This window comes from Carettochelys insculpta, chromosome 6, assembly GCF_033958435.1.
Source record: "Carettochelys insculpta isolate YL-2023 chromosome 6, ASM3395843v1, whole genome shotgun sequence".
NCBI classification, from domain to species: domain Eukaryota; kingdom Metazoa; phylum Chordata; order Testudines; family Carettochelyidae; genus Carettochelys; species Carettochelys insculpta.
The window spans coordinates 72,050,595-72,076,086 of record NC_134142.1 but is presented as its reverse complement, the minus strand read 5'-3'; the positions used below and the strand labels follow the sequence as shown (position 1 = coordinate 72,076,086).

The following is a 25,492-nucleotide window of genomic DNA, read 5'->3' as shown; positions in this document are numbered from 1 at the left end:
ACCATGCTGACTTTTGCCCAACAATTCGTGCTCTTCTATGTGCCTTGCAATTTTACTCTTTACTAGTGTTTCTACTAATTTACCTGGTACTGATGTTAAACTTATCGGTCTATAATTGCCAGGATCTCCTCTAGAGCCTTTTTTAAATATTGGTGTTATATTGGCCGTCTTCCAGTCATTTGGTACCAAAGTGGATTTAAAGGATAGGTTACAAACCACTGTTAATAACTCCGCAATTTCACATTTGAGTTCTTTCAGAACCCTTGGGTGAATGCCATCTGGTCCTGGAGACTTGTTACTATTCAGCTTATCAATTAATTCCAAAACCTCCTCTAATGTCACTTCAATCTGAGTGAGTTCCTCAGATTTGTCGCCTAAAAAGGCTGGCTCAGATTTAGGAACCTCTGTAACATCTTCAGCCGTGAAGACTGAAGCAAAGAAATCATTTAATCGCTCCGCAATGGCACTGTCTTCCTTGATCGCTCCTTTTATATCTTTATCATCCAAGGGCCCCACTGCTTTTTTAGCAGGCTTCCTGCTTCTAATGTATTTAAAAAACATTTTACTATTGTTTTTTGAATTTTTGGCTAGCTGTTCCTCAAACTCTTTTTTGGCTTTTCTTACTACATTATGACAGTTAATTTGGGAGTGTTTATGTTCCTTTCTATTTTCCTCACTAGGATTTGACTTCCACTTTTTAAAAGCTGCCCTTTTCTCTCTCACTGCCTTTTTAACATGGCTGTTTAGCCATGGTGGTTCTTTGTTAGGTCTCTTACTGTGTTTTTTTATTTGGGGTATACATTTAAGTTGGGCCTCTAGTATGGTGTCTTTAAACAGTTTCCATGCAGCTTCCAGGGATTTTAGTTTAATTACTCTACCTTTTAGTTTCTGTTTAACTAGCTTCCTCATTTTAGTGTAATTCCCCTTTTTGAAATTAAATGCCAGAGTGTTTGACCGCTGCGGTGTTCTTCCCGACACAGGAATATTAAAAGTTATTATATTGTGGTCACTATTTCCAAGCGGTCCAGTAACAGTTACCTCTTGGACCAGATCCTGCGTTCCAGTCAAGACTAGATCGAGAATCGACTCTCCCCTTGTGGGTTCCTGTACTAGCTGCTCCAAGAAGCAGTCATTTAAGGCATCAAGAAATTTAATCTCCGAATCCCGTCCTGAGGTGACATGCACCCAATCAATATGGGGATAATTGAAATCTCCTATTATTACTGTGTTTTTTATTTTGATAGCCTCTCTAATCTCCCTTAACATTTCAGCATCACTATCACTGTCCTGGTTAGGTGGTCGGTAATATATTCCTAATGCCATATTCATATTAGAGGAATGAATTGTTATCCATAATGATTCTATGGAACATTTTGATTCCTTTAGGATTTTTACTTCATTTGATTCTATATTATCCTTCACATATAGTACCACTCCGCCACCCGCACGACCTGTTCTGTCTTTCCGATATAATTTATATCCCGGTATGATAGTGTCCCACTGATTGTCCTCATTCCACCATGTTTCTGAGATGCCTATTATGTCAACTTCCTCCTTTGATATGAGGTACTCCAGTTCACCCATCTTATTAGACAGACTCCTAGCATTAGTGTAAAAGCATGTTAGAAAACTACCACTATTTATATGTCCGCCTTTCACAGACGTGGTGGATTTTTTTATGCACGATTGTTTCACATCTGATCTTGCCCATATATTATTTCCCACGTTCCCTATCTGACTAACTTCTAGGGAATCCCTGTCTATGGAACCTCGTGTAAGAGAAGTCTCCGTCCGATCCAGGTGCTCCCCCGCACCAATCGGCTTTCCCCCACCTCTTAGTTTAAAAACTGCTGTATGTCCTTTTTAATGTTTAATGCCAGCAGTCTGGATCCACCTTGATTTAGGTGGAGCCCATCCTTCCTGTATAGGCTCCCCCTACCCCAAAAGTGTCCCCAGTTCCTAATAAATCTAAACCCCTCTTCCCTACACCATCGTCTCATCCACGCATTGAGACTCTGAAGTTCTGCCTGTCTATCTGGCCCTGCGCGTGGAACCGGAAGCATTTCAGAGAATGCCACCAAAGATGTTCTGGATTTCAGTCTCTTTCCTAGTAACCTAAATTTGGCCTCCAGAACATCTCTTCTACCCTTCCCTATGTCATTGGTACCAACATGTACCACGACGACCGGCTCCTCCCCAGCACTGCCCATAAGTCTGTCTAGATGCCTCGAGAGATCCGCAACCTTCACACCAGGCAGGCAAGTCACCATACGGTTCTCCCGGTCATCACAAACCCAACTATCTATATTTCTAATGATCGAATCCCCCACTACTAAAACCTGCTTCTTCCTAACAGCTGGCGCTCCCTCCCCCGGAGAAGTATCCTCGGCACGAGAGGATACAACATCACCCTCTGGAAGGAGGGTCCCAACTACGGGATGGTTTCCCTCTGCTCCCCTTGACTGCTCTCCTTCCCTGAGCCTTTCATCCTCCGTAACAGCCTCAGGACTGTCAGATTGGAGGTGGGACAGCCCTACTATGTCCTGGAAAGTCTCATCCACAGACACCTCTGCCTTCCTTAGCTCCTCCAGTTCAGCCACCCTGGCCTCCAAAGCACGCACTCGGTCTCTGAGGGCCAGGAGCTCCTTGCATCGAGCGCACACATACGCCACCCGCCCACAGGGTAGGTAGTCATACATACTGCACTCGACACAATAAACAGGATAGCCCCCACTCTGCTGCTGGGCTTCTGCCTCCATTTCCTACGCTAGTTATATATGAGGGTTAATTAAATGTTTCAGATAGAGGTTGTTATAAAGGATTTAGTTTAAGGGCAACAGAAGTCACTGGCTCCCTCCAAGCTCCCCCTCTCAACTCCCCTCTCCAAACTCCCTCCTGTTAGCACGCACCCTGTTTGCCAGCACCCGGTCGCAAAGCTCCCTGGTCGCTTACTAGCAGGGTTTAAGTGCTCGGCCTCCCTGATAGCTCCTCCCTCTGCCTACAGCTCAGCCAATCAGCACACGGTGTTTCAATTCAAACCTAATCAGCTTCCAACTGCCTGCCTGCCTGCCTGAGCACACGGCCTTTCAAACAAACAAACAAACACACACTCAGCTCAGCACTCCAAACAAACAAACTCCAAACTCCAAACAAACACACAAGCCCAAAACCTCCAAATATAAGCAGCCACTTACCCCAAGGTGCTTTAGTTTGCTCCTTCCTTCTCCTCCTCCAGGAGAGCCTCTCCAAACTCCCTCCTGTTAGCACGCACCCTGTTTGCCAGCACCCGGTCGCAAAGCTGATATGTGTCCATTTATTCTTTCAGGTAGAGTCTGTCCAGTTTGACCACTGAACAGCAGAGGGGCAGTGCTGGCACAGGATGGCATGTATCATGTTAGTAGATGTTAAGGTGTGAATGGCCCCCTGATGCTGTGGCTGATGTGGTTAGGTCCTGTGATGGTGTCACGGGTATAGATATGTGGGCAGAGCTGGCACCGAGGTTTGTTGCAGGAATTGGTTCCTTACTTACTGTGGTGTGCATAACTGCTGGTGCGAATTTGCTTCAGGTTGGCAGGCTGTCTGTAAGCGAGGATTGACCTGCCTCCCAAGGACTGTGAGAGTGAGGGATCGTTGTCCAGGATGGCCTATAGATCACTGATCATGGCTTGGAGAGGTTTTAGCTGGGGGCTGCAAGTGATGTTCTGTTTTTCCTTGTTAGGCCTGTCTTGTAGCAGCTGGCTTCTGGGTACACATCTGGCTCTGTCAGTCTGCTTCCTCACTTCCTCAGGTGGGCATTGTAGTTTTAGGAAAACTTGGTAAAGGTCTTGTAGGTGATTGCCTCTGAGGGATTGGAGCTAATGTGGTTGTACCTTAGTACCTGGCTGTATACATTGGACTGTGTGATGTGCCCTGGATGGAAGCTGGAGGCATGTAGGTAAGCAGAGCAGTCCATGGGTTTCTGGAACAGGGTGGTGTTTGTGACCATCACTTACTAGCACTGTAGTGTTCAGGAAGTGGTTCTCTTATGTGGACTGGTTCAGGCTGAGGTTTGTGGTGGGGAGGAATCTGTTGAAATCACAGTGGAATTCTTCAAGAGCCTCCTTTCCATGGGTCCAAAGGATGACATCAATAATGTAGTGCAAGTAAGAGGAGGGGCGCTGGGGATGAGAGCTGAGGAAGCGTAGTTCCAGGCCAGCCATAAAAATGTTGGCATACTGTGGGGCCATGTGGGTGCACATACTGGTGCCAGTGATTTGAGGTATAAATTGTCCCCAAATCTGAAATAGTCGTGGGTGAGGATAAAGTCATAAATCTCCACCACCAGTTGTGCTGTGACATCATCAGAGATACTGGTCCGAACATCTTGTAGTCTAACTTCCTGTGGAATATTGGTATAAACAGCCTCTACATCCATGGTGGACAGAATGGTGTTTTCAGGAAGATCACCAATGCATTGTAGGTTCCTGAGGAAGTCGGTGGTGTCTCGAAGATAGCTAGGAGGGCAGGTAGCATAGAGTCCACATATCCAGACAATCCTGCAGTGAGAGTGCTGAGGCCTGAGATGATGGGGCATCCAGGATTTCCAGATTCATGGAACTGGGGTAGTAAGTAGAATAACCCTGGTTGGGGCTCTAAGGGTGTGTCTGTATAGATTTGTTCCTGTGCTTTTGTAAGGAGTTTATCTTGAGCAGGTGGTGTAGTTTCTTTAGGTCCTCCCCAGTGGGATCAGAGGATGATAGCCTGTAGAATATGGTGTTGGAGAGTTATCTGGTAGCTCCTTTTGGTAGTCTGACCTGTTCATGGTGACAACAGCACCTCCTTTGTCAGCCTCTTTGATTATAATGTCAGAGTTGAGTGGATGGCATTGTGTTCTGCACATCTTAGGTTATGGGCTTGAGGTTATGGGCAATGCCCCTTTTCCACAATTTCTGCCCATGCACATCAACAGAAGCACTCTGTGTATAGGTCCAGTCTGTCATTTCGACCATCAGAAGGAGCCCATACAGAATTCTTCTTGTATTTTAGGTAGGAGAATACCTGTGGGTCAATGCACTGTTCAGTGTTGTGTTGAAAGTATTGCTGGAGTCGGAGGCGGTGAAAGTAGGCTTCCAGATTCCCGCAGAACTATATCATGTTTGTGGGGAGTCATGGGGCAGAAAGAGAGTCACAAGACAGGGCTGAGTCTTCTGCTGGGCTGAGTGTGTAGTTGGATAGATTGACAGTATTGCTGAGTGAGTTCAGGGTACCATGATTGTGATCCCATGTGGTAAGTAGGTGTTTAGATAGTTTACAGTCCTTTTTCCTCTCTAGAGAAGTAAAGTGTGCCCTGTGAATGTCCTGTCTAGTTTACATAAAGTCCAGCCACATGGAAGTGTGTGTGGAAGGTTTCTTTTTTTTATGAGTCTCCAGTGTAGAAAGCTATTTTTTTTATGTTTTCCTATTTCGTGTATAGGATGTTGATCAGGTGGTTCCTCAGTTTGAGAGTGTATGGCACAATCTCTCACTATAGTCTCTGTAGTGTATTGATTGCTATGGATTTTTCACCTTAAGTCCATTTGTTATGATGTCCATCTGTTTGCACTTGGAGAGGAAGATATCTGTTGTTAGTCTTTAAAGTGCTAGATTTCTGCTTGTTTGTTTTGTTGGAGTACAAACTAACATGGCTACCTCTCTGTTACTGTATCTCTGCCAGTTTTTTTTTCTTTCATGAGGTTAATGGATTTCCACTCCATATGGCTAAATTCAGTGTCTTGCTTGGTGACAAGAATCATCCTTATCATCAACAACCATGGGCTCAGTGCCTGTTGGTGTCTAATGCCTCTCTCACTATTTCCTTCCATCTTTCCCTTCCAGTGCGGAGTGGCTTAGTTTGTGTAGACTAGCTCCACGCCAATCTACTATATCATCTGTCCATTCTCTGTGAGGTCTGTCTCTCCTATTCAAACTGTCCATAATGCCGAATACCAGGGTCTTAATTGTTCATTCTGCAAATATGTCCAAATACTTGTAACTTCTGCTGTATAATATTCTGCAGTAGATTCTCTTTCAGCTGTATCTTCCTACATAATTCCTTGTTGGTGCCCTTCTGCATCCATCCTTATTCTCACTATCTTTCTCTAACAACGCCTCTTGAATGCCAACATTCTTCTCTTTGAGTCTTTGGTTATCACCTATGTCTCCCATCCGTACAACATGCTGCTGAATACACACATTTTCAAGATGCTCAGCTTCGCTCCTAAGCTAATTACTTTGCTTTTCCAGATCTTATGGCCTTCAAACTTGCTCTTGCTTTTGCTATTCCAATCGCTATTTCCTTCTTACTGTCTAGATCATATGTTACGTTGCTCCCCAGATATGTGAACTTCTCTACATTCTCTAGTTCAATCCCACGTACACTGATCTTCCTTCCTATTTCCTTATCTCCAAATACCATTGTTTTTGTTTTACTGATGTTCATAATCAGTCTGTCCCACTTCCCTTCCTTGTTTAGCACCTGCACTGTTTTTGCTAGCTTTTCTTCATCTTCCTTGATGATAACTATATCATCCGCAAACCTCAAGTTAATTCTTTTCCCATGCATAGATATCCCTTCTTACCTCTTCCTTGATCTTGTCCATCACTCTCTCTAGGTGCATGATGAAGATACTCGGCAATACCGCATCTTTTTGTCTCATACCTCTACTCATTCTAAACCAACTTCCTACACGTTCTCACTGCTGCCTCTGCATTGTGATTGATATCCTTCAACAACCGTATCAGTCTATCTACTTCATCCGACTCCAGCACCGCCCAAGTCATTTTCTGATCTATACTGTCAAATGCTCTCTGAAAATCGATGAAGCAAGTGTAAATGTTCTTGTTCTTTCCTCCAGCTTTCTCTGCTATCAATCTTATTGCCAATATCTGCTGTATGGTACTTCTGTCTTTCCTGAACTCTGCTTACTCATCTGCTAAATGTTCTTCTATCTGCAATCTTAGTCTCTCCGTGAGTATCATTATCAGCACCTTGTCTAGATGATTTGTTAGGGCAATCGTTCTGTAGTTCTTGCATGCCAATGTACTTCCTTTCCTGTGTATTGTCACTAGCACAGATCTTGTCCATTCCTTAGGTGCCTTCCCTTCTTTCCATGCTATAGTACATAGTCGGTGTAGTTCCTGAATCATGCTTTCTCCGTTGTATTTGATCATCTCTGCCATGATCTTACCATTTCCAGGACTCCTGTTCTTTAGTCGTTTCACTGCTCCTTCTGCTTCCTCCTTCAAAGTATCTGTCTCACTCTTGATGCTCAGTGGAGATACTTCTTTCAGTTCTTTGATCAATCTCTCTGAGATACTCAGGTCCAACTGTGCTTTGTGTAGATCGGTGTAATATCTCATCCACTGCTGCACAATCTTCTCCTTGTTCATGAGCACCTCTTTGTTCTCTTTTTAATCACCATCTGCTTCAGCTGCCACTTCCTAATACTATTCCTAATCATTTTGGGACTGGCATGGAACCCCCAGAGGTTTCATGACAGAGTTTGACAAGTATCAAGCTGACTTATAAACTAACTTATCAGACTGCTTTATCAGACTTATAGATTAAAACACAGTAGCAGATTTAAAAGTAGCCATCCTGCAACAAAAACGCTTCAAAAAGAGACTGCAAAAAGAAACTGCAGAGCTACACTACATTTGCATATTTGACACCATCACTTTAGAATTTAACAAAGACTGGAAATAGCTGGCCCAACTACAAAAGCAGTTTCTCCTCTGTGTTCACACCTCCACATCAGCTGCTAGAATTGGGCCACATCCTCCCTGACTGAATTGACCTCAACTCTGGCCTTCCTCTTGATTGGTACGCCCTTCTTTTCATGTGCCTGTATATTTATACCTGCTGCTGGAATTTCCATTCCAATGCATCTGACAAAGTGGATCTTCACTCACAAAAGCTTATGCTCCACTATATCTCCTAGTCATAAGGTGCCAAACGTTTTTGCAGATACAGACTAACATAGCTACCCCTCTGATATGGTACAGCTTTCATAAAAGGAAATCATGCCTTACTAACCAATTAGAATTCTCAGATGTGGTCACTGAACTTCAACAAAGGTGATCCACTAGACAGTGTATTTGGACTTTCAGGAGGCTTTTGATAAGGTCCCACCAAAGGCTCTTAAGCAAAATATGCTGTCATGAGATGAGGGAAGGTCTTCTCAGGGATCAGTAACTGCTTAAAAAAGAAAACAGAGTAGGAATGAGGGGCTAATTTTCAAAATGGAGAGAGGTTAAAGGCCAATGCTCCTCATCATATTCATCAATTATTTGGAAAAAGGGTCTGAGTTTACAAATAATTCAAAATTATTGACAAGTAAATCCAAAGCAAACTGCAAAGAGTTCTAAAGGGATCTCAAAACAAGGTGAACAAGGAACAAAATGGCAGATAATATTCAATGATGATAAATGTAAGCAATGCCCATTGGAAAACATAATCCTGTCTGTAAATTTAAATTAGCTGAAATATAAATTAGCTGCTGCCAAGATCTCTTTTTTGAGTGGTGTCACTGTGGATAGTTCTCTGAAAACTTTTCAGTGTATAGTGACAGTTTTTAAAAAAAAACCTAACAATTGGTTAGGAACCATTAGGAAAGGCATAGATAGGTAAATGTCTCTATATCAATCCAGGGTATGCTCATACCTGGACTACTATGTGCAGTTCTGGTTGTGCTATCTCATAAAAGTATACTAGAAATGGAAAAGACAGAGAAGGGCAACAAAAGAAGTGTGTAGAACAGTTTCTAAATGAGGAGTGACCACAAAGATTGGGACTTTCAATGTTTGAAAAAAGACTGGTAAGAGCATGTTAGAAATCTAGAAAATGTTGTGGAGAAAGTGAATAAGGAAGTATTTGTACCAGAGCCAGGGAATCTTTTTCTTCCAAGGCTATTGACTCACAGAAAAAAATAAATTCTAGGGCACACACAGCTGGGGGATGGGGAGGCATGGAGGCTTAAGGCTCCCCCTCCACTGCAGGGGAATCTAGTGCTTGTGGCTATAGCCCTGTGGTGGTGGGGGACAGGGAGCAGGTCCAAGGTGGAGTCAGAAAGGAGAGCTTCAGGCTGGATGGGGTGGTGATCCCTAGGGTGGGGCTGAGGATGAGGAGTTTGGGTGCAGGTGGGCACTCATGGCTGTGACCAAGGGGTTTTGAGTGCAGCAGTAGTAGCCTCAGGGCTGGGGCATAGGTTTGGGGGTATAAGAAAGGGTTCCTCAGGAGGACAAGAGGGCTCTGCTTGGGTGGTGTTTACTCAGGTGGTTCTTATTCAGTAGGGCTAAGGTAGGCTCCCTGCCTTTCCTGGCACTATGCTGCTCCTATAAGTGGTTGCTGTGTTCAGCCTCTAGACCCACAGTATCCAATATACTTTCCATTTGCCATGTGGTGAACTAGACACTGCAGTGTGGCAAAATGCACCTCCTTAGAGCGCTACATATGGAGCATCCTCTGCCTGCTCTGCACACCTGTCCAACCACTTGGTGGGACAAGCACATGGTGGTGGCAGCGGTGGCTCTAAATGGTGGGGGGGGTGTTGTGCGGTGGCTCTGGCCATGGCCCTAGGCACAGCTCCAGTGGCAGCAGTTCTGGTGAGCCGCTGGCAGTGTGTGTCGATCCTGACGTTTCTGCTCGACATCAATGCTCTATATGGAGGTGTGGTAAGGCAACTCTGGTGTAAGCTGCCTATGCCTGCAGGTGCTGCCCCTGCAGTTTCCATTGCCTGGGGTTGCCACCCAAGGGTTGCTTTGGAGCAAGCACTGGGGGATGGGGGCAAGACAGGGAGATTTCCTGATTCTCCCCTTGGGCCGGAGGCCTACCGGGGCTATTCCCAGGCAACTGCTAGGATGTTGTGAAGACCAAAGCTATAACTGGATTTGAAAAAAGGATTTGCTAAATTCTGGAGGACAGGTGCCTCAGTGGCTGCTGGCCAAGAGTGGTAGGGGGTCTGGGTGGCCCTAGGCGGCTGCCTCTTGGGGTGACCTATTAGTGCTAGGCCGCTGCAATGGAGCAGAGGCTCTCCCCGTCCCCCTGGGGTGCGGCCCTCCCCCGCCATGCAGTACCCCCTTACTCTGCCCTAAATCTCCAGCCGCCTCCTCACACCCCCGCTGCTCGCTTGGTCATGTGCCCCGGCTGGTACAGCGAGAACTGGCCTTCGGTGCCAGGCGATGACTGCGCTCCCCCCGCCCCGCCACTGCCGGCGCCTCTCTGGTGCTGGCAATTGAAGCCCCGGCCGGGCGAGCGAGGAGGACCCCGCGCCAGCAGCCGGATGCAGGGCCGGGTCGCTGCCCCTGGAGTTGGGGTTCCAGACCTGGCTGTGGGAGAAGCGGGCGCCCGCCGCTCCCAGGGCCGGAGGCCGAGGCCGAGGCCGGGGTCGTGTCCAGCTGCAGCCGCGCGCAGCGCTCACCTCCCCCGCTCACCTGCCGGAGCGGCGCGCGCCAAAAGGGCCTGTGCGGGCCTGGGCCCGGCGCGCGGGCGCGACGCGGCTCCCTGGCAACCAGCGGGGCCTGCCCACGCGCCGGGCTTGGGCGGGGCCGCCGCAGGGCCGAGTGCTGGAGGCGCCGCTCCCCCCCCGGCGCCGCTAAGATGGCGGCCGCGGCTCAGGCGCTGAGCGGCTCGGGGCTGCTGCTGGCCGCCGCCGCGCTCGCGCTCCTGGCCGTGGCCATCGGCACCGACTCGTGGTACCAGACGGACGCGCGGCGGCACCGCGAGCGCTGCCGGGGCTTCGGCCACAAGCGCAGCGACCCGCCCGGCTCCATGTCGGCGCCCAGCCCGCACCTGCCGCTCCGCGCCCGGCCCCCGCGGGCTCTGCTGCCCGGCCGGCCCCCGGCTCCGGCTCCGGCCCCCGCCGCGCCCGCGCCCGCGCCCGCTGCCCTGGACTCGCACTGCGGCCGCCGCTTCAACTCCACCGTCTCCGGGCTCTGGAGGCGCTGCCACCGCGCGGGCTACGAGCCGGAGAGCGAGGAGCTGATCCGGAAAGGTGCGGGGCGGAGGGGGGCGGCTGGGAGGGAGGGAGGGAGGGAGGGGACCGGGCCGCCCTGCGCCGCGCGACTAGCGAGAGCGGCCGCTCCCCAGGCCCCGGCAGGCGCTGTCCGCGGTGCTGAGCGCGCCTCGCTCCCTTGGCGGCTGCGGGTCTCCTCGCCCGCCCGGCCACCGGGGCTGCTCCTGGGCCGGTTCGAGGCCGGCGCGTTGTTCTGCCGGGTCTGTCCCCTCGGCCTCCCACCTGGCTGCGGGCGGGGCCTGGCAGCAATACCGCGCGGGGGTCGCTGAGTTGTGAGGCATCTCCTGCGGGCAGCGCCCTAGCGCGCAGCCCAGCGGGTCGGCAGCCTGCGGGTGGCGGTGGCTTTTGGCAGCCAGGTAGCTTGAAAGGGTCTTATCCCTTCATTGCCGGGCTGGCAGATGCCTGTCCCTTGTAGCGCTGGGCCAGCTGTGCTGCTGTCCTGGCCAGGCCTGTGTCTGAGCAGGTCGCTTCCTTCAGACCAGACTGGCCAAAGAGGGCCTTTCCCCAGTCTCTCTCTTTCACATCTGCCTCACTGGAGTTAGTGCCATTGCCCTGGGGAACCCTTCCGTGTATCCTCTGCAAGGGTTTCCCCCCATCATTAGGCTGTGAATTTGCTCCATTGGTTCAGTATCTTGGCAATGGCTAAGAAAAATGGTCTTTCCTGAGCTGTGGACAGAGGACCTGTCTTTTCCTAATATCTTCTGTCAAACTGTCACGTATTGTCATACACATGTCCCCTCTTTCAGGGTATGACCCTCTCTCTATTATGCCCCCATCTCCATAGTAGGCATAGAGCTTTCACTTTGCTCCACCAGCAGGCTCCTGCTTCCTGAGTTAAGGAGATTCTGCTTTTAACCATCTGGGCATGTTGACACCCAGTTGTGCAATTGTTCAAATATGTTTGTGTTTTGTTCTGATAGAGCAAGCAGTGTGCTGTGTGAGTTAGATGGGTATGAAGATAAGCCCTTGTCCCAGTATCCTTACAGTCCAGGTAGACAGTCTATAGCATGTGTTTAGGAAGAGGGATACAACAACAATTTTATTCTGAAGAGCATGATTTACTGGCCCAAAAGATATTTTTAACATTGAGTAGGGGATGGGAGGAGAAGCTCCTTGACTTAGGCACAAAATGAAAATAAATAATATACAAATACCCCCAAAACAAATGTTTGAGTAGTTTTGTGTCCTCCAGCTGTGGTTCAAGTCCCCATAGTCCCTACAACGGAAGGAGGAATGACTCACTCTGGAGCTGGGCTTTATCTCTGAAACCTCTCCAATGTACAGCTGTGGCTCTCGTTCCTAGAAACGCCATTACAAAATAAATTAGCTTCTTTCTCCATTTAATCTACCCGAATCCATTTTCCTTTCTGTTTCTGTGTTGGTTTCATTTCACTAAAAGGCAGTTCATTAGTTTGATTTTATTAATTGTCTCTGGCATTTAAAAGTCTGTCTCTGTTTCTGCTTCCTATTGAGCCATCTTGCTACTGAAATTGCTGGGATTTCCTTCCTTACGTCCCTTCGCCCCCTCATGTTACTTTGCCTCACTGTATTCTCTTTTGAAACTTCGCCAAGAGTTCATTCCCGTCAACCAGAAAAGCTCTGGTTTTGTTTGGCACAACCTGTCTGGGGCTTTATCCACCCACGTCTTTGCTCATTCACAAGTATTGCAGGATCAGGACTTAAAAAGGATCTGGCACTTTTCACAGTTTCTTTTTCATTTCCTATTCTGCTCATAACCTCTCTCTGTCCATCTTTCCTGTGGCTACTCTTTATAACCAGCCTCTTCATGTCAATAGGGATATGACAGTCATTTTGCCCTTTGGTCAGAGATGTTATGTGTGCAGAACTCCAGATACAGGCAAACATCTTCCATTGTTATAGTCTTCAGTTTGCTACAATTTATGATTACAAAGCTTTCTTTTTCTTCCTTTACAATGAGCCTAAATCTGACATTTTAATGGATTCGTGAAATAGACAATATTTCAGAGACATCCAGTGACATAAAACTAAATGAACTTGTAAGACTTCAATAGAGATTCTGTAAATGATTTATGAAGGAAGCAGCACTAGGAAGTGTGAAATCCATTCTTTCAACTCCCTATGGGCTCAATGTTTGAATAACTAAGTTATTGTTGTAACTAACTCAATATTTGAATAACTAAGTTCACCCTGCTTTTCTAATTATTTCTCTGTTACAACAACACAAAACTGATAATAGTGGCTGGTAATTCAGATATAGTAATTTGCATTATTTACATGTTAAAGCAATTTTATAGAGATTTTAAAGCACTGGTGGCTAACCTGTGTCCCATGGGCCACATGTGACCCAGAGGGGTTCCACCTGTGACACAGGGATGCCCACAGCTACCTCCAGAGTATACAAGAAGTGCCCTGGTGCATGAGAGATACATGGGGAAGGGGAGTAGTTGGCCACCTGCATGGCCACAGGTGGCTCCCCAGTGGGCTGTGGGCTCATGCAGCCCACTGAAGTGAGGGAGGGCCATTCATGCAGCACACCCACTCTTTGGGGTTGACCATCCCTGCTTTAAATCATCTCAACCGTTACAGATGAGAATTTCAAAACATAAATGTACAATAAGAAAATTAATCAAACAAAATTTGGATGAGTAAATATTTAAATGTAACAGGGACTGTTAGGATCGTTTAAAAATGCTTTTATGAAATTTCCCCAACCCACACTTTTTCAATCATGACAATTTCTTTGATAAAATTATCCTGGTTAAAAGGAAAGGTGAAAGAAGCAATATAAAACAAATGGAGAAACAGGACTGGAAGACCCAGCATAGCACCAATATTTAAAAAGGTTAAACAGGATTATCTAGGAATTATAGGACAGTTACCTAGACGTAAAGCTCAATCAAGACTGAAAGACTGATAGAGGATGCAGTTTGTAAAGAATTAAAAATGGTAACATGATTAATGCAGAATATGGTTGTAAGGAAGATATCTTGTCAAATAAACTTATATAAAATTTTGGATGTATGAGCAGGGGAATTTCAAGCAAGGCATGGTATTTCCTCTGTATTATGGTGAATACTGTATTCTACTTCTGATGTCAACACTTGCTGTCAAAAATTGCGTTGAAAAAGGAGAAAAGGTTCAGCAAAGAGCTACAAAAACTATGTGGTATCTGGGAACGTGACTTGAATTCAGAGACTTAGCAAGCTTAATGTATTTAATTTATCCGTGACAGGGCTAAGAGGTGACTCAATCAGTCTACAACTGTCTTCCAGGGGAAGAGATTTCTGATGGTGGATGGCTCTTTAATTTAGCACAAAGGGGTATAATGTTACACAGTGGTTGAAAGTTGAAGCTAGAAAACCGAATTAGAAATAAGGCACAAATGTTCAACTGTGAGAGCAATTAATCTTTGGAATAGTTTACCTAGGGATGGATTGGATTCTTTAACCAAGGGGAACCAACCCTATCGGGAGCCTTTTTTGGGTTAGGGACCCCTGGTGTGTGGATAAATCAGTTGGGGACCACACAAGTGAGAAGCAAACTAAACGCCCTCACTGATGTGGTCCCCAACTGTATGGGAGCCAGGGCTATGGGGTCTGAGTGGCAGGGAGGGTGAAGGCATGGACTTCGTGATCTGAGCCAGAGTGGAGTGCAGGAGGGGGGTGAAGAGGAGGGTTCTAGGTGGGAGAGGGTGCAGGAGGCTTCAGGATGGAGATGAGTGGTCTGGGAGGGAGGGGACAGGAGCAAGGTGTGGGTGGGGAGTCTGGGCAGAAGGGGAGTGCTGGAGAAGGGTGGGGGTATGGACAGGAGGGATGGGAAAGGTTTGGGATGTGGGAAGGAGGGGACAGGGTGGGAGAGGGTGTCTGAATGGGGAGGGGGCGCAGGAGCAGCTGTGTGGCATAGGGCCTGGGTGGTAGGGGTGCAGCCTACTTGCTCACTCCTGGACACCCATGGTGACAGGGGTATAGCTTACCTGGATACTCCTGAATGCTTCCCCTCCCTCTGCTCCCAGGCAACACCCTCTGCTACTTTAATTGGCTGGAATGCCAGCCAATCAGAGCAGCAGAATGAAGCCTCTGGGCAGGCTGCCGAGGCAGCTGCTGTTCCCCCTTTCTCTGGCTGGTGCCTGGGACCACTTCCTGCCCCCAGCAGAGCCAGTGGTCTGGATCTGGCTCTGGCTTTGGCTTGCCTGTTCTGGCCTGCAAGGCTTGGGACTCCAAACTCTTCAGCCAGCCACAGGCCGACTGCTGTGGATGAGAGCTCCGAGCCTCGTCCAGATTCAGACAAGCCGCAGTCTGGATTCAGCCCACCGGCTGAGGGTTCCTCACCCCTTCTCTAACCCTTCCCATCTTTAAATCTAGACTGCACATCTTTCTGAAAAAAAAAATTAAACCATCAGGTTTGAATAAAGAGCCGATGCATCTTTGCTTTAGATTTCATCCATGAAACTTTAGCCAATGAGTCCTTAGTTCAGCTCCCTTGGGATGTAAGTGAGCTCTGGAGCAAGTTATATTCTTAAATTTTATATTTATATCCTGAGATTAAAATGGCTTTTCATATATATGTGATGTATCACTGTAAGGAATGTTATCTAAAATAGGTTTTGCCTTTGACAAACCCTGCCTGACTGAATAGAGATAAATCAGAGTTTTATTGGCCTGTATTATAATATTGGTTTCTAATTTGACACTGATTTTTATAAAATTTGATTAATTTGGGTTATAGTTTTGTATAGAATTTTAATTGTATATTTGTATGATAGATTCCATAACAAATCACACTAAGAAATCAGATCTATAAGGTGTATACTCTAGAGATTCAAATCTTTTCTACAAAAGTGTATAGTAAATATTAATAATTGGACATGTGATCAATGATTGATGATGGAATTGGTTAATTAGATACCATCATATGGAGGATGTGGCTTAAGTACTTAATTCAGAGCTATACAAATCTTTTGTGAATGACACCTGATCCCACTGAAGTCGATGAGAGTTGAATTGAGTTCTGGGAGTGGTCAAGAGGCACCCGTGCAGCAAAATCCCCCATATTACCTCTCTGAATTAAGTCTTTACTAACAATGTTACAACTGAGGTGTTACAGTCTTGTTCCTCTGTCCTTGTTGATAGGAGCTGGAGAAGGACTTGAGGGAGCACGCACTGGAATCTCCCTCAGTGCGGTTTTACAGATCTACGCATTAAGATTCAATTCTAAATTAAATTTATATCAACAATCTTTTAGCACGTGGGAAATTCAGATCTCTTCTCTCCCATCCCCTTCTCAATTTCTAAATATCCTTGGACTTAAGCAAGGCCCCTGGGTACTTACCTTTTTTCCTTGAGAAGCCAACCCTTTTCTCTAATCCCTAGTGGAGCTGTCTGTCCCGATGAATCTCACTAGAAAAGGAAGTAATAGGAATGGCCAGATGTGGTCCCTCTGGTTCAGTATCCTGTCTCTGACAGTGGTTGTAAGAAGCTTGTGCTTCAGAAGCAATGAACAGAAGTGGGTGTTTCAGAGTGATGCATCCCCTGACACTTTGTCCCAGTGTTGGGAGCTTTCAGGATACCCATAGCACAGGGCTTTGTTCCTGACCACCTTGGCTTATAGCCATGGATAGCTGTTGGCTCGGGGGGAAATATAGTATGATCGATGGATTTGGGAAGGCTCGCCAATCTGACCTAAAGTTTAAAGATTAAGGTTTGCACCTCTCCTGAGTTACCATAAAGAGGCTGAGACAGTGTGTCTCAAGTGAGAGGTAAGTTTTCAGGATTTCCAGTGATTACACAGACAGTACTTTTAGCTGCAGTTAGGGTTTATTTTAGCAGCACAATGGTATTAAAGCAGCACTTAACAGATACAAACTGAAGATGTTTAACACAGTCAAAATCTGGTTACAAACAGAAATTCTACTTAACAATGTTATAACAGTAATATAAGTTACTTAACTAACTGCATTTATGGTTTAAACTTATGCAAGCACTCATTCTTCCAAACCCTGTAGAAGCTGAGGCCAGCTCGCTTTGATCAGTGAGGAAGGTGTTATTGCAGTGGGTAGAATTCAATTTAAAGAGGAAAAGCAAAAGGCTGTTCTTAGTGGTAGCAAAGATAATAGATATAGTAGAGAGAGAGAGCCGGAGCAGGTGGAAGATACACCTCTTCGTGCAGATTCCATCTAGCACACCTTCCCCATGGAGCGAGGAGTTCTTATACTATTTTACCTTGTAGTACTTAAATACTGATGCTAAATTAAGGTCTGATCTCATAAAATTTTTGAGTACCCCAAGTTTCACGCTGACCTCAATATGTATGTTTCTCAAGACCAATTTCTGACAAAAGGTCAAGGGAAAAACACTATTAGGTGACCGTTGTTCAAATTCGATTGGTAACATCGTGCTTTCCTTGCCAGGATGGGTGGGGGAAAGCGAGAACACCAGTTGGCATCGGAAAAGTGTCACAGACAGCAAAGATTTATGTATGTCTTAACATTACTAACATGACCTGTCTGACTGTAACTTTTCTTCTAAATAGAGTAGAAGAAAAACACTTTGCAAAAAGTGCTTCATGCCATATTTCACTGGCAGGTTGCTTGTGTTACTGCTGATGGGAAAGATGAGAAGAAGTAGGCCTCTTTGGGCCTAAGTTAGCTGTACTACATTGGCTTCTTGGTATATGGCTAAGGTAACACAAATCCTTATTCAAACTACAATTTAATCTACAATTAAACTAGCAAAGGCTACATAGCTCTATGTTTCATTAGCTTCTTTTTTGACTGTAGTTATATTTTTGGCCTTCACAATACACCGTGGCAAACAAGCTCCCCAGGTTGTCTGTAGTATAAAGTACTTTCTTTTGTGTGTTTTTAAACTTGTTGCCTAGTAGCTTCATTGGGTTAGCCCTGATTCTTGTGTTCTAGGAATGGGTATATAGAAGACTTCCTTATTCACTTTCTTCATAGTATTCATGATTTTATAGGTTTCTATCATATCCTGGTTTAGTCATCTTTTTAATCTCTCATCCGGAAACTTTCATATCCCTACAAATTTTGTGCCTTTTGATGCACCTATTCCAACTCTAATGCATCAGTGGTTCTCAAAGTGTGGTCTGCGACCTTCTTGCAGGTGGGCTATGGGCTCGGGTTTGCCTCTCCCCACAGCAGTGGAAGGCCTACACTGCCCCTCCAGCTCTGCCCTCCCTCTCTCGAGGTTGGAGCACCATCTTCCTGCTGTGGAATGGTGGGAACCACGAGCCTTGCAGATCCAGCTCACAGGGAAAGGTGCACACTGCCTCCCCCATCCCACCTACCCTGGCTGTGGGACTGGTAGCACAGGAAACTGCTTGCAGGAGGCTTTTTCCCCACTGCTCCCATTGGTCAGCATTGGAACCAAAGGGAGCAGAGCATGGCGGTGCTCACAGCTAGGTAAGTACTCCTGCCTAGATCCCCCATAACTCCAGCCCACTTTTGCAGCCCTCTTCCCAGCCTGATCCCCAACCTGCTTTTGCACCCTGCCTCCCCCCCCAGACCTTGCATCCACATCCCAACCCTGTACCCTCCCAGGCTCCACACCCCCACCTCCTGCCCAGATCCTGTGCCCCCATCCCGCTCCCCAGCAGTTCCCTGACACGCACTGAAACATTCATTTTTGGTCCTACCCCAGAGCAGGGGGGGCCCCACAAAATCTACTAGTCTCCTTGGGGTTCTAGAAGAGTTAATTTGGCCTGTGGGGAGCCCTGAACCTCTCCTCTCATCTCTCCTCCACTGTGGAACTGTAGTGTGAGGGGAGTCTCCTCATCAGTCAGGGTTGGGGTTTTTGCTTCTCACTTTTGTATAAACCCCCCCTCCTGCTACTGATTCTTCTTGTAGGTAAATGGCCCCCTGACCCAAAAAACGCTCGTGACACTGCCATAAATAAAGACAATGTTGAAGGCTCCCTGCCACTGCCATAAATAAAGACAATGTTGAAACTTTTTGGTTTGGACATAAATTTATTTTTTTTTATGCAAAACAAAGTTTGGCAAAAAGATCTAAATATACCCCCCCCCTTATGTTATAGCTGCCTAACTAAGTTTTTTATGCCCCAGTACGAATAAATTAGTGTTTAAGGTATTTAGAGATAAGTGAATGCATTTTGTCATGATGGGTGGTTTGCTGATGGTCTGTTGAAAAATGTGTAGAGCAGGGTAGACTGCGGGTCAAAAAGTTTGAGAATCACTGTAATATGCCTTTTTTGAGATGAGGTGGCCAGAACTGCACATAGTATTCAGGGTATATGTGTAGCATGGATTTCTGTAGCAGCTTTATGATATTTTTATCTTATTATACAACTCTTTCCTAATGGTTTTTAACATTTTGTTAGGGGTGGTTTTTTGACTGCTGCTACACACTGAGTGAATGTTTAGCGAACTAGCCCCAATGATTCCAAGCTCTTTCATGGGAATAATAGCTAATTTAGATAACATAATTTTGTCTGTACAAATGGGAACATGTTTTCCAATTTGCATCACTGCACTTGCCAGCACTGAAGTTCATTTACCCTTTGTCATTCAGTTTAATAAGATCCCTTTGCAATGCTTGGCACTCAGTTTAGGATTTACCAATCTTGAGCAATTTTTGTATTGTCTGTGAATTTTTCTACCTCGCTATTCACCTCCTTTTCAAGCCCATTTATGAATATGTTGCATAGTCCATTAGAAATTCTTGGGGACCCCACTATTTACCTCTCTCCTTTCTGAAAACTTCCCATTTATTCGTGGCCCCTTTTTCCCTGTCTTTCAACTAGTTACTGATCTACGAGCAGAGTTTCACGGTTATCCCTGACAGCTTCGTTTGCTTAGGAGCCTTTGAGGGAACTTGTCAAAGGCTTTCTGCTGAAAGTCCAAATACATGATATAGCCTGGAGCCTCTAACAGACTGAAGCATGATTTCCATTTATAAAAGTCATATTGACCCTTTCCCCAACTTACTGTGTTTGTCTAATTGTCTGATATCTCTATTCTTTATGCCAGTCAATTTGCCTCGTACTGAATTAGGCGTGCGATCTTGTTTACTGCACCTGGAGCCTTTTTTTTTTTTTTTTCCAAAAGGTGTTACATTAGCTGTCCTCCAGTCGTCTGGTACAGAAGTTGATTTAAGCCATAGATTACATACCACAATTAGTAGTTCTACAATTTCATATTTGAGCTCCTTCAGAACTCTTTGATGAAGAGCATCTGATTGGATGACTTATTTATTGATACCTTCCAATGTCTCCTCTCTATTGATGCCTCAATCTGGCGGAGTTCTCCTGATTTGTCACCTCATGGCTGTGTCTACACTAGCCCCAAACTTCGAAATGGCCATGTAAATGGCCATTTCGAAGTTTACTAATGAAGGGCTGAAATGCATATTCAGCACCTCATTAGCAGCACTTCGAAATTGACACGGCTCGTCCCACTGGGGCTCCTTTTCAAAAGGACCCCCACCTACTTCGAAGTCCCCTTATTCCTATCTGGTCACAGGGATGGTGGGGTCCTTTTGAAAAGGAGGCCTGTCGGGACGAGCCGCGCAGCGGTGAGCCGCATCAATTTCGAAGTGCCATGGCCGCCCGCATGCTAATGAGGCGCTGAATATGTATTTCAGCGCTTCATTAGTATACTTCGAAATGGCCATTTACATGGCCATTTCAAAGTTTGGGGCTAGTGTAGACATAGCCCATCTGTGGGGATCTGCCCCATTCCTCTGCAGTGCAGTGTGATGCAAAAACATTTAGTTTTGTCACAATGACCTTTTCTTTGCGTGCTCCTGTAGTACCTCTGTTATCCACTGGCCCAACTGACTGGCAAACTTCCTGATTTTGGTTTAATTTTAAAAAGAGGTTAGTTTCTGCGTCCTTGGTTAGTTGCTCTTCAAATTCTTACTTGGCTTGCCTTATTGTATTTTCACAATTGTCTTTCCAGAGTTTATGCTCTTTTTTAATTTTCCTTACTAGACTTTGACTCGCAATGGTTAGAAACTTAAAGGCACCCTTGAACAACCCTTTATCTTTCTGTTCAGCTGTCATGGTGGGCTTCTTTGTTATTCTTCCTTCTCCAAGGATGTTAGATTTTAATTACCTTGTGGTTACTATTACTGAATGATTCAGCTATTCACCTCCTAGACCAGATACTGGGCTCCACATAAGACTAAAGCAAGAGTTTACTCTCCCCTTATACAATGCAGGACAAGCTGCTCCAAGAGGGAGGTATTAAAGATGTCTAGAAATTGTACTTCTATATCCCTTATAGGGGTGACATACACTCAATTAATATGAGGCTCGCTGAAATCTCCCATTACTAAATTTCCTGCCTTTGTAGCTTCTCTCAGCTCCCCCCCGAGCATTTCAACCACCACTGTCACAAGGAGCTGAGCAGGACTGTTCCCCAGTATGCTTTTACTAATGTTTTGTTTTCTCCCTCAGTGACTGTTCTGTTGTCACCCACCCTCTTATCTCCAGGTCACACTTTTTGCACTTGACCCAAAACTTAGTCACAGTCACACTTCCTTTTTGTGTGTTTTTCTAATGCTGTGTTGCTGTCCTATTCAATCACTAGCTTGAGCTAGTGGGTTAACTCTGAACTTAGACCATCACCTGTCATGCTGACCTGGCAAATGCTGCTTTGTAGGACAACAAAGGGAAGGAGGGGGCTTCCTAATCTCAGGCTCAATCCAGGAAGTTTATTTGGACACTGATTTTCCTATCTTTCAGGAATTATTCAGCGCTGCACTGCTGTGAAGTACCATTACACCTCATCCTCTCTGCCACGCAATTTACCTATTAATATTACCACCATCATCCGGCAGGACGAGTGGCATGCACTCCGTAAGTAATCCAGACTCTTACAAATGCTATGAACCCTTAGTGAGCAGGGTGCAAGCACACTTGGAAGCTTTCAGATCTTGGTCACTGCCCTGACTTCAGTACAAATGGGGCACTGATTCAGAGATTACTGCTGAGCCATATCTAGAGCCTAATTACCAAATTGTTAGTAGAAAATGACTAAGTGGCTTGTGGAGGGGCCGTATGAATTGGTAATAATGTTCTAGATCTGCTAAGCTGTGATGAAAGTGTCACTGCAGATTACTGGATGCACTCTGAGCTGCTAGGCAGTGGTCAGACTCAGTGTTGAAGCACACATTAGTCCTCTTAGATCAAGGCTGTACCTCTATTTGATTTGTACTGTGCCTAACATGCTTTCTCTCTCTATCCCAAATGGCGTGTGACTTCTTTCCAGCTCCCTAAATCTCTGAATGCACATTAAGGCTACGTCTACACGTGAAGCCTACATCGAAGTAGCCTATTTCGATGTGGCGACATCGAAATAGGCCATTTCGATGAATAACGTCTACACGTCCTCCAGGGCTGGCAACGTCGATGTTCAACATCGACGTTGCGCAGCACCACATCGAAATAGGCGCAGCGAGGGAACGTCTACACGCCACACTAGCACACATCGAAATAAGGGTGCCAGGCACAGCTGCAGACAGGGTCACAGGGCTGACTCAACAGCCAGCCGCTCCCTTAAAGGGCCCCTCCCAGACACACTTGCACTAAACAGCACAAGATACACAGAGCCGACGAGTTGCAGACCCTGTGCATGCAGCATGAATCCCCCGCTGCAGCAGCAGCCAGAAGCCCTGGGCTAAGGGCTGCTGCACATGGTGACCATAGAGCCCCGCACGGGCTGGAGAGACAGCGTCTCTCAACCCCCCAGCTGATGGCTGCCATGGAGGACCCCACAATTTCGACGTTGCGGGATGCGGATCGTCTACACAGTCCCTACTTCGACGTTGAACGTCGAAGTAGGGCGCTATTCCGATCCCCTCATGAGGTTAGCGACTTCGACGTCTCGCCGCCTAACGTCGAAGTTAACTTCGAAATAGCGCCCGACGCGTGTAGCCGCGACGGGTGCTATTTCGAAGTTAGTGCCACTACTTCGAAGTAGCGTGCACATGTAGACACAGCTTAATTGTGAGTTTTCCACAAGCCCTTCTGCCTATCCAGACCCCTCCCATGGCCTGGTCACCTGCAGCCTACCTGAAAGTGCTCCACCCTATCTCCTTCCTCACATGTTTGTTGTATCCATGCTCCCATTGGCTCCTGGGGTTCCCTTTCTAGACTCCTGAAGATATGAGATACTAGACAACTTGGCTTCCCCTGATGGTGTCTACCCTATGTAACTTATCAGCACAAGTTTTTAAAAAAATGAAAAATGGAGCTACACACTTGGACAACTGCAAAGGGACCTTGGGAGGTTGAGTCTCAGCCCCCTGCTCTCCTGGCAGGACCAAGCACCATCCTGTTTTTTTTTTTTTTTAAATCTATTTGTCCCAGATCCTTAAATAACTGCCTTAAGGATTGAGCTCACAATCCTGGGTTTAGCAGGCCAATGCTCAAACCACTGAGCTGTCCCTCCCCTCAACAGTTTTGATGACTGCATGAGCAATTTAATGCAACGTGATTGAGACCACAGCAGTAGCCTTGCATATTTGCATGTTCACAGAGGTGCTACGCATCTGTGCTGCTACAAAGAGCTAAGCTTAGAGAAAGAGCCAAAAATATCCCACAGGGCATAACCAGCCTGTTGGTGCAGGGTCAGAGCACTGGCTTCCTGTATTTTGGTCTAAACTTTCAAAGTGACTTGTGACTTTTGTGGCCTCATTTTCAGCAAAATGAGCATTATTTGCTTGAAAATAAAACCCTTTTAAAGTGATACAAGTCATGCATGCAAGATCAGAGACAAGCAGATGTACCACTGTGATGGGGAGAGGAGCTGAGACTCAGCTAACACTATCCCGTGGACCCAAACCCCATTGATGGGGCACACCCTTTGTATTTCTGCATCTATTTTCCCTCCCCAATTTGAGCTCACAGAAAACAAACAGCTGGGAGAAGCCAACCAGAAACTGAATTGGCAGCAGCAGAAGGAAGCAGGGACCTCCAGATGCTGAAGACTTCAGTACCTGACAGCTTTTAATATTGACTTTATCTCCCCTCTTCCTCCCATTTGCGGTCTCTTCACTTCAGCCTTACTACACCTATCCTCATACTTTTCCCCCCATCTTTCTCCTTTCAGTGTCTTTCCCAGGCCTTGTCTCTAATTATCACCTCCAAAGACCCCAAACAAAAAAAACCTCTAAGAAAGCAACAGAGGTTCTGGTTTTAACATGTTTGCACACGGTCAGATGTTTGCTCTGCTGGTACATTATATCCCTTTCATCCATCTGCCTCTGTCCAACTTGTTTGATTCATCAGGACAGTTTGTATAGTCCCCTTAACAGTCCCTAGACAGTAACCACTACTGTAATGCAAATAACTTCTAAGAGGATGCAGGGGGAAGCCCAGCAGTGATATTAAGGGGCAGCAAACTTTAGAATCTCCATGGATATGTCTGTGTTCACTCTCCTCCCCAATATCCTGTCATGATGTCCGTCTTCCCTTTTGCTCCCTCTCTCCTCAGATCTGCGGAGGATGACAGCTGGCTTCATTGGCATGGCAGTCTCCATCATCTTGTTTGGCTGGATCATCGGTATGCTGGGCTGCTGCAAACAGCATGAGCTCATGCAGTATGTAGCAGGGCTGCTTTTCCTCATGGGAGGTGAGAGTTTCTCTTCATTTAACAGACTTTTGATAGAAAGCATTAGAGCTGTATCTCAAGCACCTAGAAGTAAAATCCACCTCATCAGCAAAAAGCCACTTATTAATGTGAGAGTTATGTAACCCTCTCCCCGCTCACTGTAATCACAAAACATCAGATACAGATTGAGAAGCCTGCTGGATCATCTACAAATGCCAGGCACTCAGTTCCTAGAGAACATCAGGCTCAACAGCTATATGCTGGAGCTCCTTTTCAGGCTAGCCCATGTGGCTTTTCTTCCTGTTCAAAAAAAATCCACAGTGCAGATTCTGCAAGGCAACACCTTGTGATGCATTATGGAAACAGTTTAGGAGGCATCTGCTGGGCTCCTCACTAACTCAAAAGCATCAGGCTCCAGCCCTGGTGCCAGTAAGACGGATAACCCTAATGGCTCTTCCACTAGGCTGCTGGTGACACTCAAGGTGGTTGCCTAGTCAAAGAACTGATAATCAGCTGAGTGGCTGTTTCATAGACTCCAAGAGCTGTGGTCATGTGGTCTGACCACCTCCCCCAAAATGATTCCTAAAGTCTAGCTTTATTAAAACATTAAGTTTTACTTTAAAACTCAGTGATGAAGCATTATGGGAGTCAATCACTGAACTATTATTTCACCTGCTCTAAAAACAACAAATGTGAAAATTGGTAGTTGAGGTCTATTAGAGTAGACTTCAGTGGTGTGGGCCAAGAACTGGTGAGACCAGAGTAGGAGGGACCACTAAGGAAATGACTGTTTACTGCCACTGTGATTGATCAGAAGTAGTGTCAATTTAGCAGGTCTGGTGAAGACCTGCTATGTTGGTGGCAGAGCAAGAGAACCCACAGACTCTGCC

At 46.2% G+C, this 25,492-nt stretch overlaps 2 protein-coding genes across 2 annotated transcripts in view; one reads left to right on the top strand and one right to left on the bottom strand.

The window, feature by feature from the left end:
* The first annotated feature begins 10,615 nt into the window (after positions 1 to 10,615).
* LOC142014554 (transmembrane protein 178B-like) overlaps positions 10,616 to 25,492 on the top strand; it is a 17,473-nt gene continuing 2,596 nt past the window's right edge. The window contains exons 1-3 of the mRNA XM_074997260.1: positions 10,616 to 11,009; positions 21,734 to 21,847; positions 24,486 to 24,623. Of these exons, the coding sequence (XP_074853361.1) occupies positions 10,616 to 11,009; positions 21,734 to 21,847; positions 24,486 to 24,623 (646 nt within the window). The remainder of the gene's footprint in view (positions 11,010 to 21,733; positions 21,848 to 24,485; positions 24,624 to 25,492) is intronic.
* The window catches only part of PSMC3 (proteasome 26S subunit, ATPase 3), a 24,732-nt gene continuing 17,867 nt past the window's right edge, over positions 18,628 to 25,492 (bottom strand). Inside the window, exon 13 of the mRNA XM_074997258.1 lies at positions 18,628 to 24,686. The gene's annotated coding sequence lies outside the window, so the exon portion shown is untranslated. The remainder of the gene's footprint in view (positions 24,687 to 25,492) is intronic.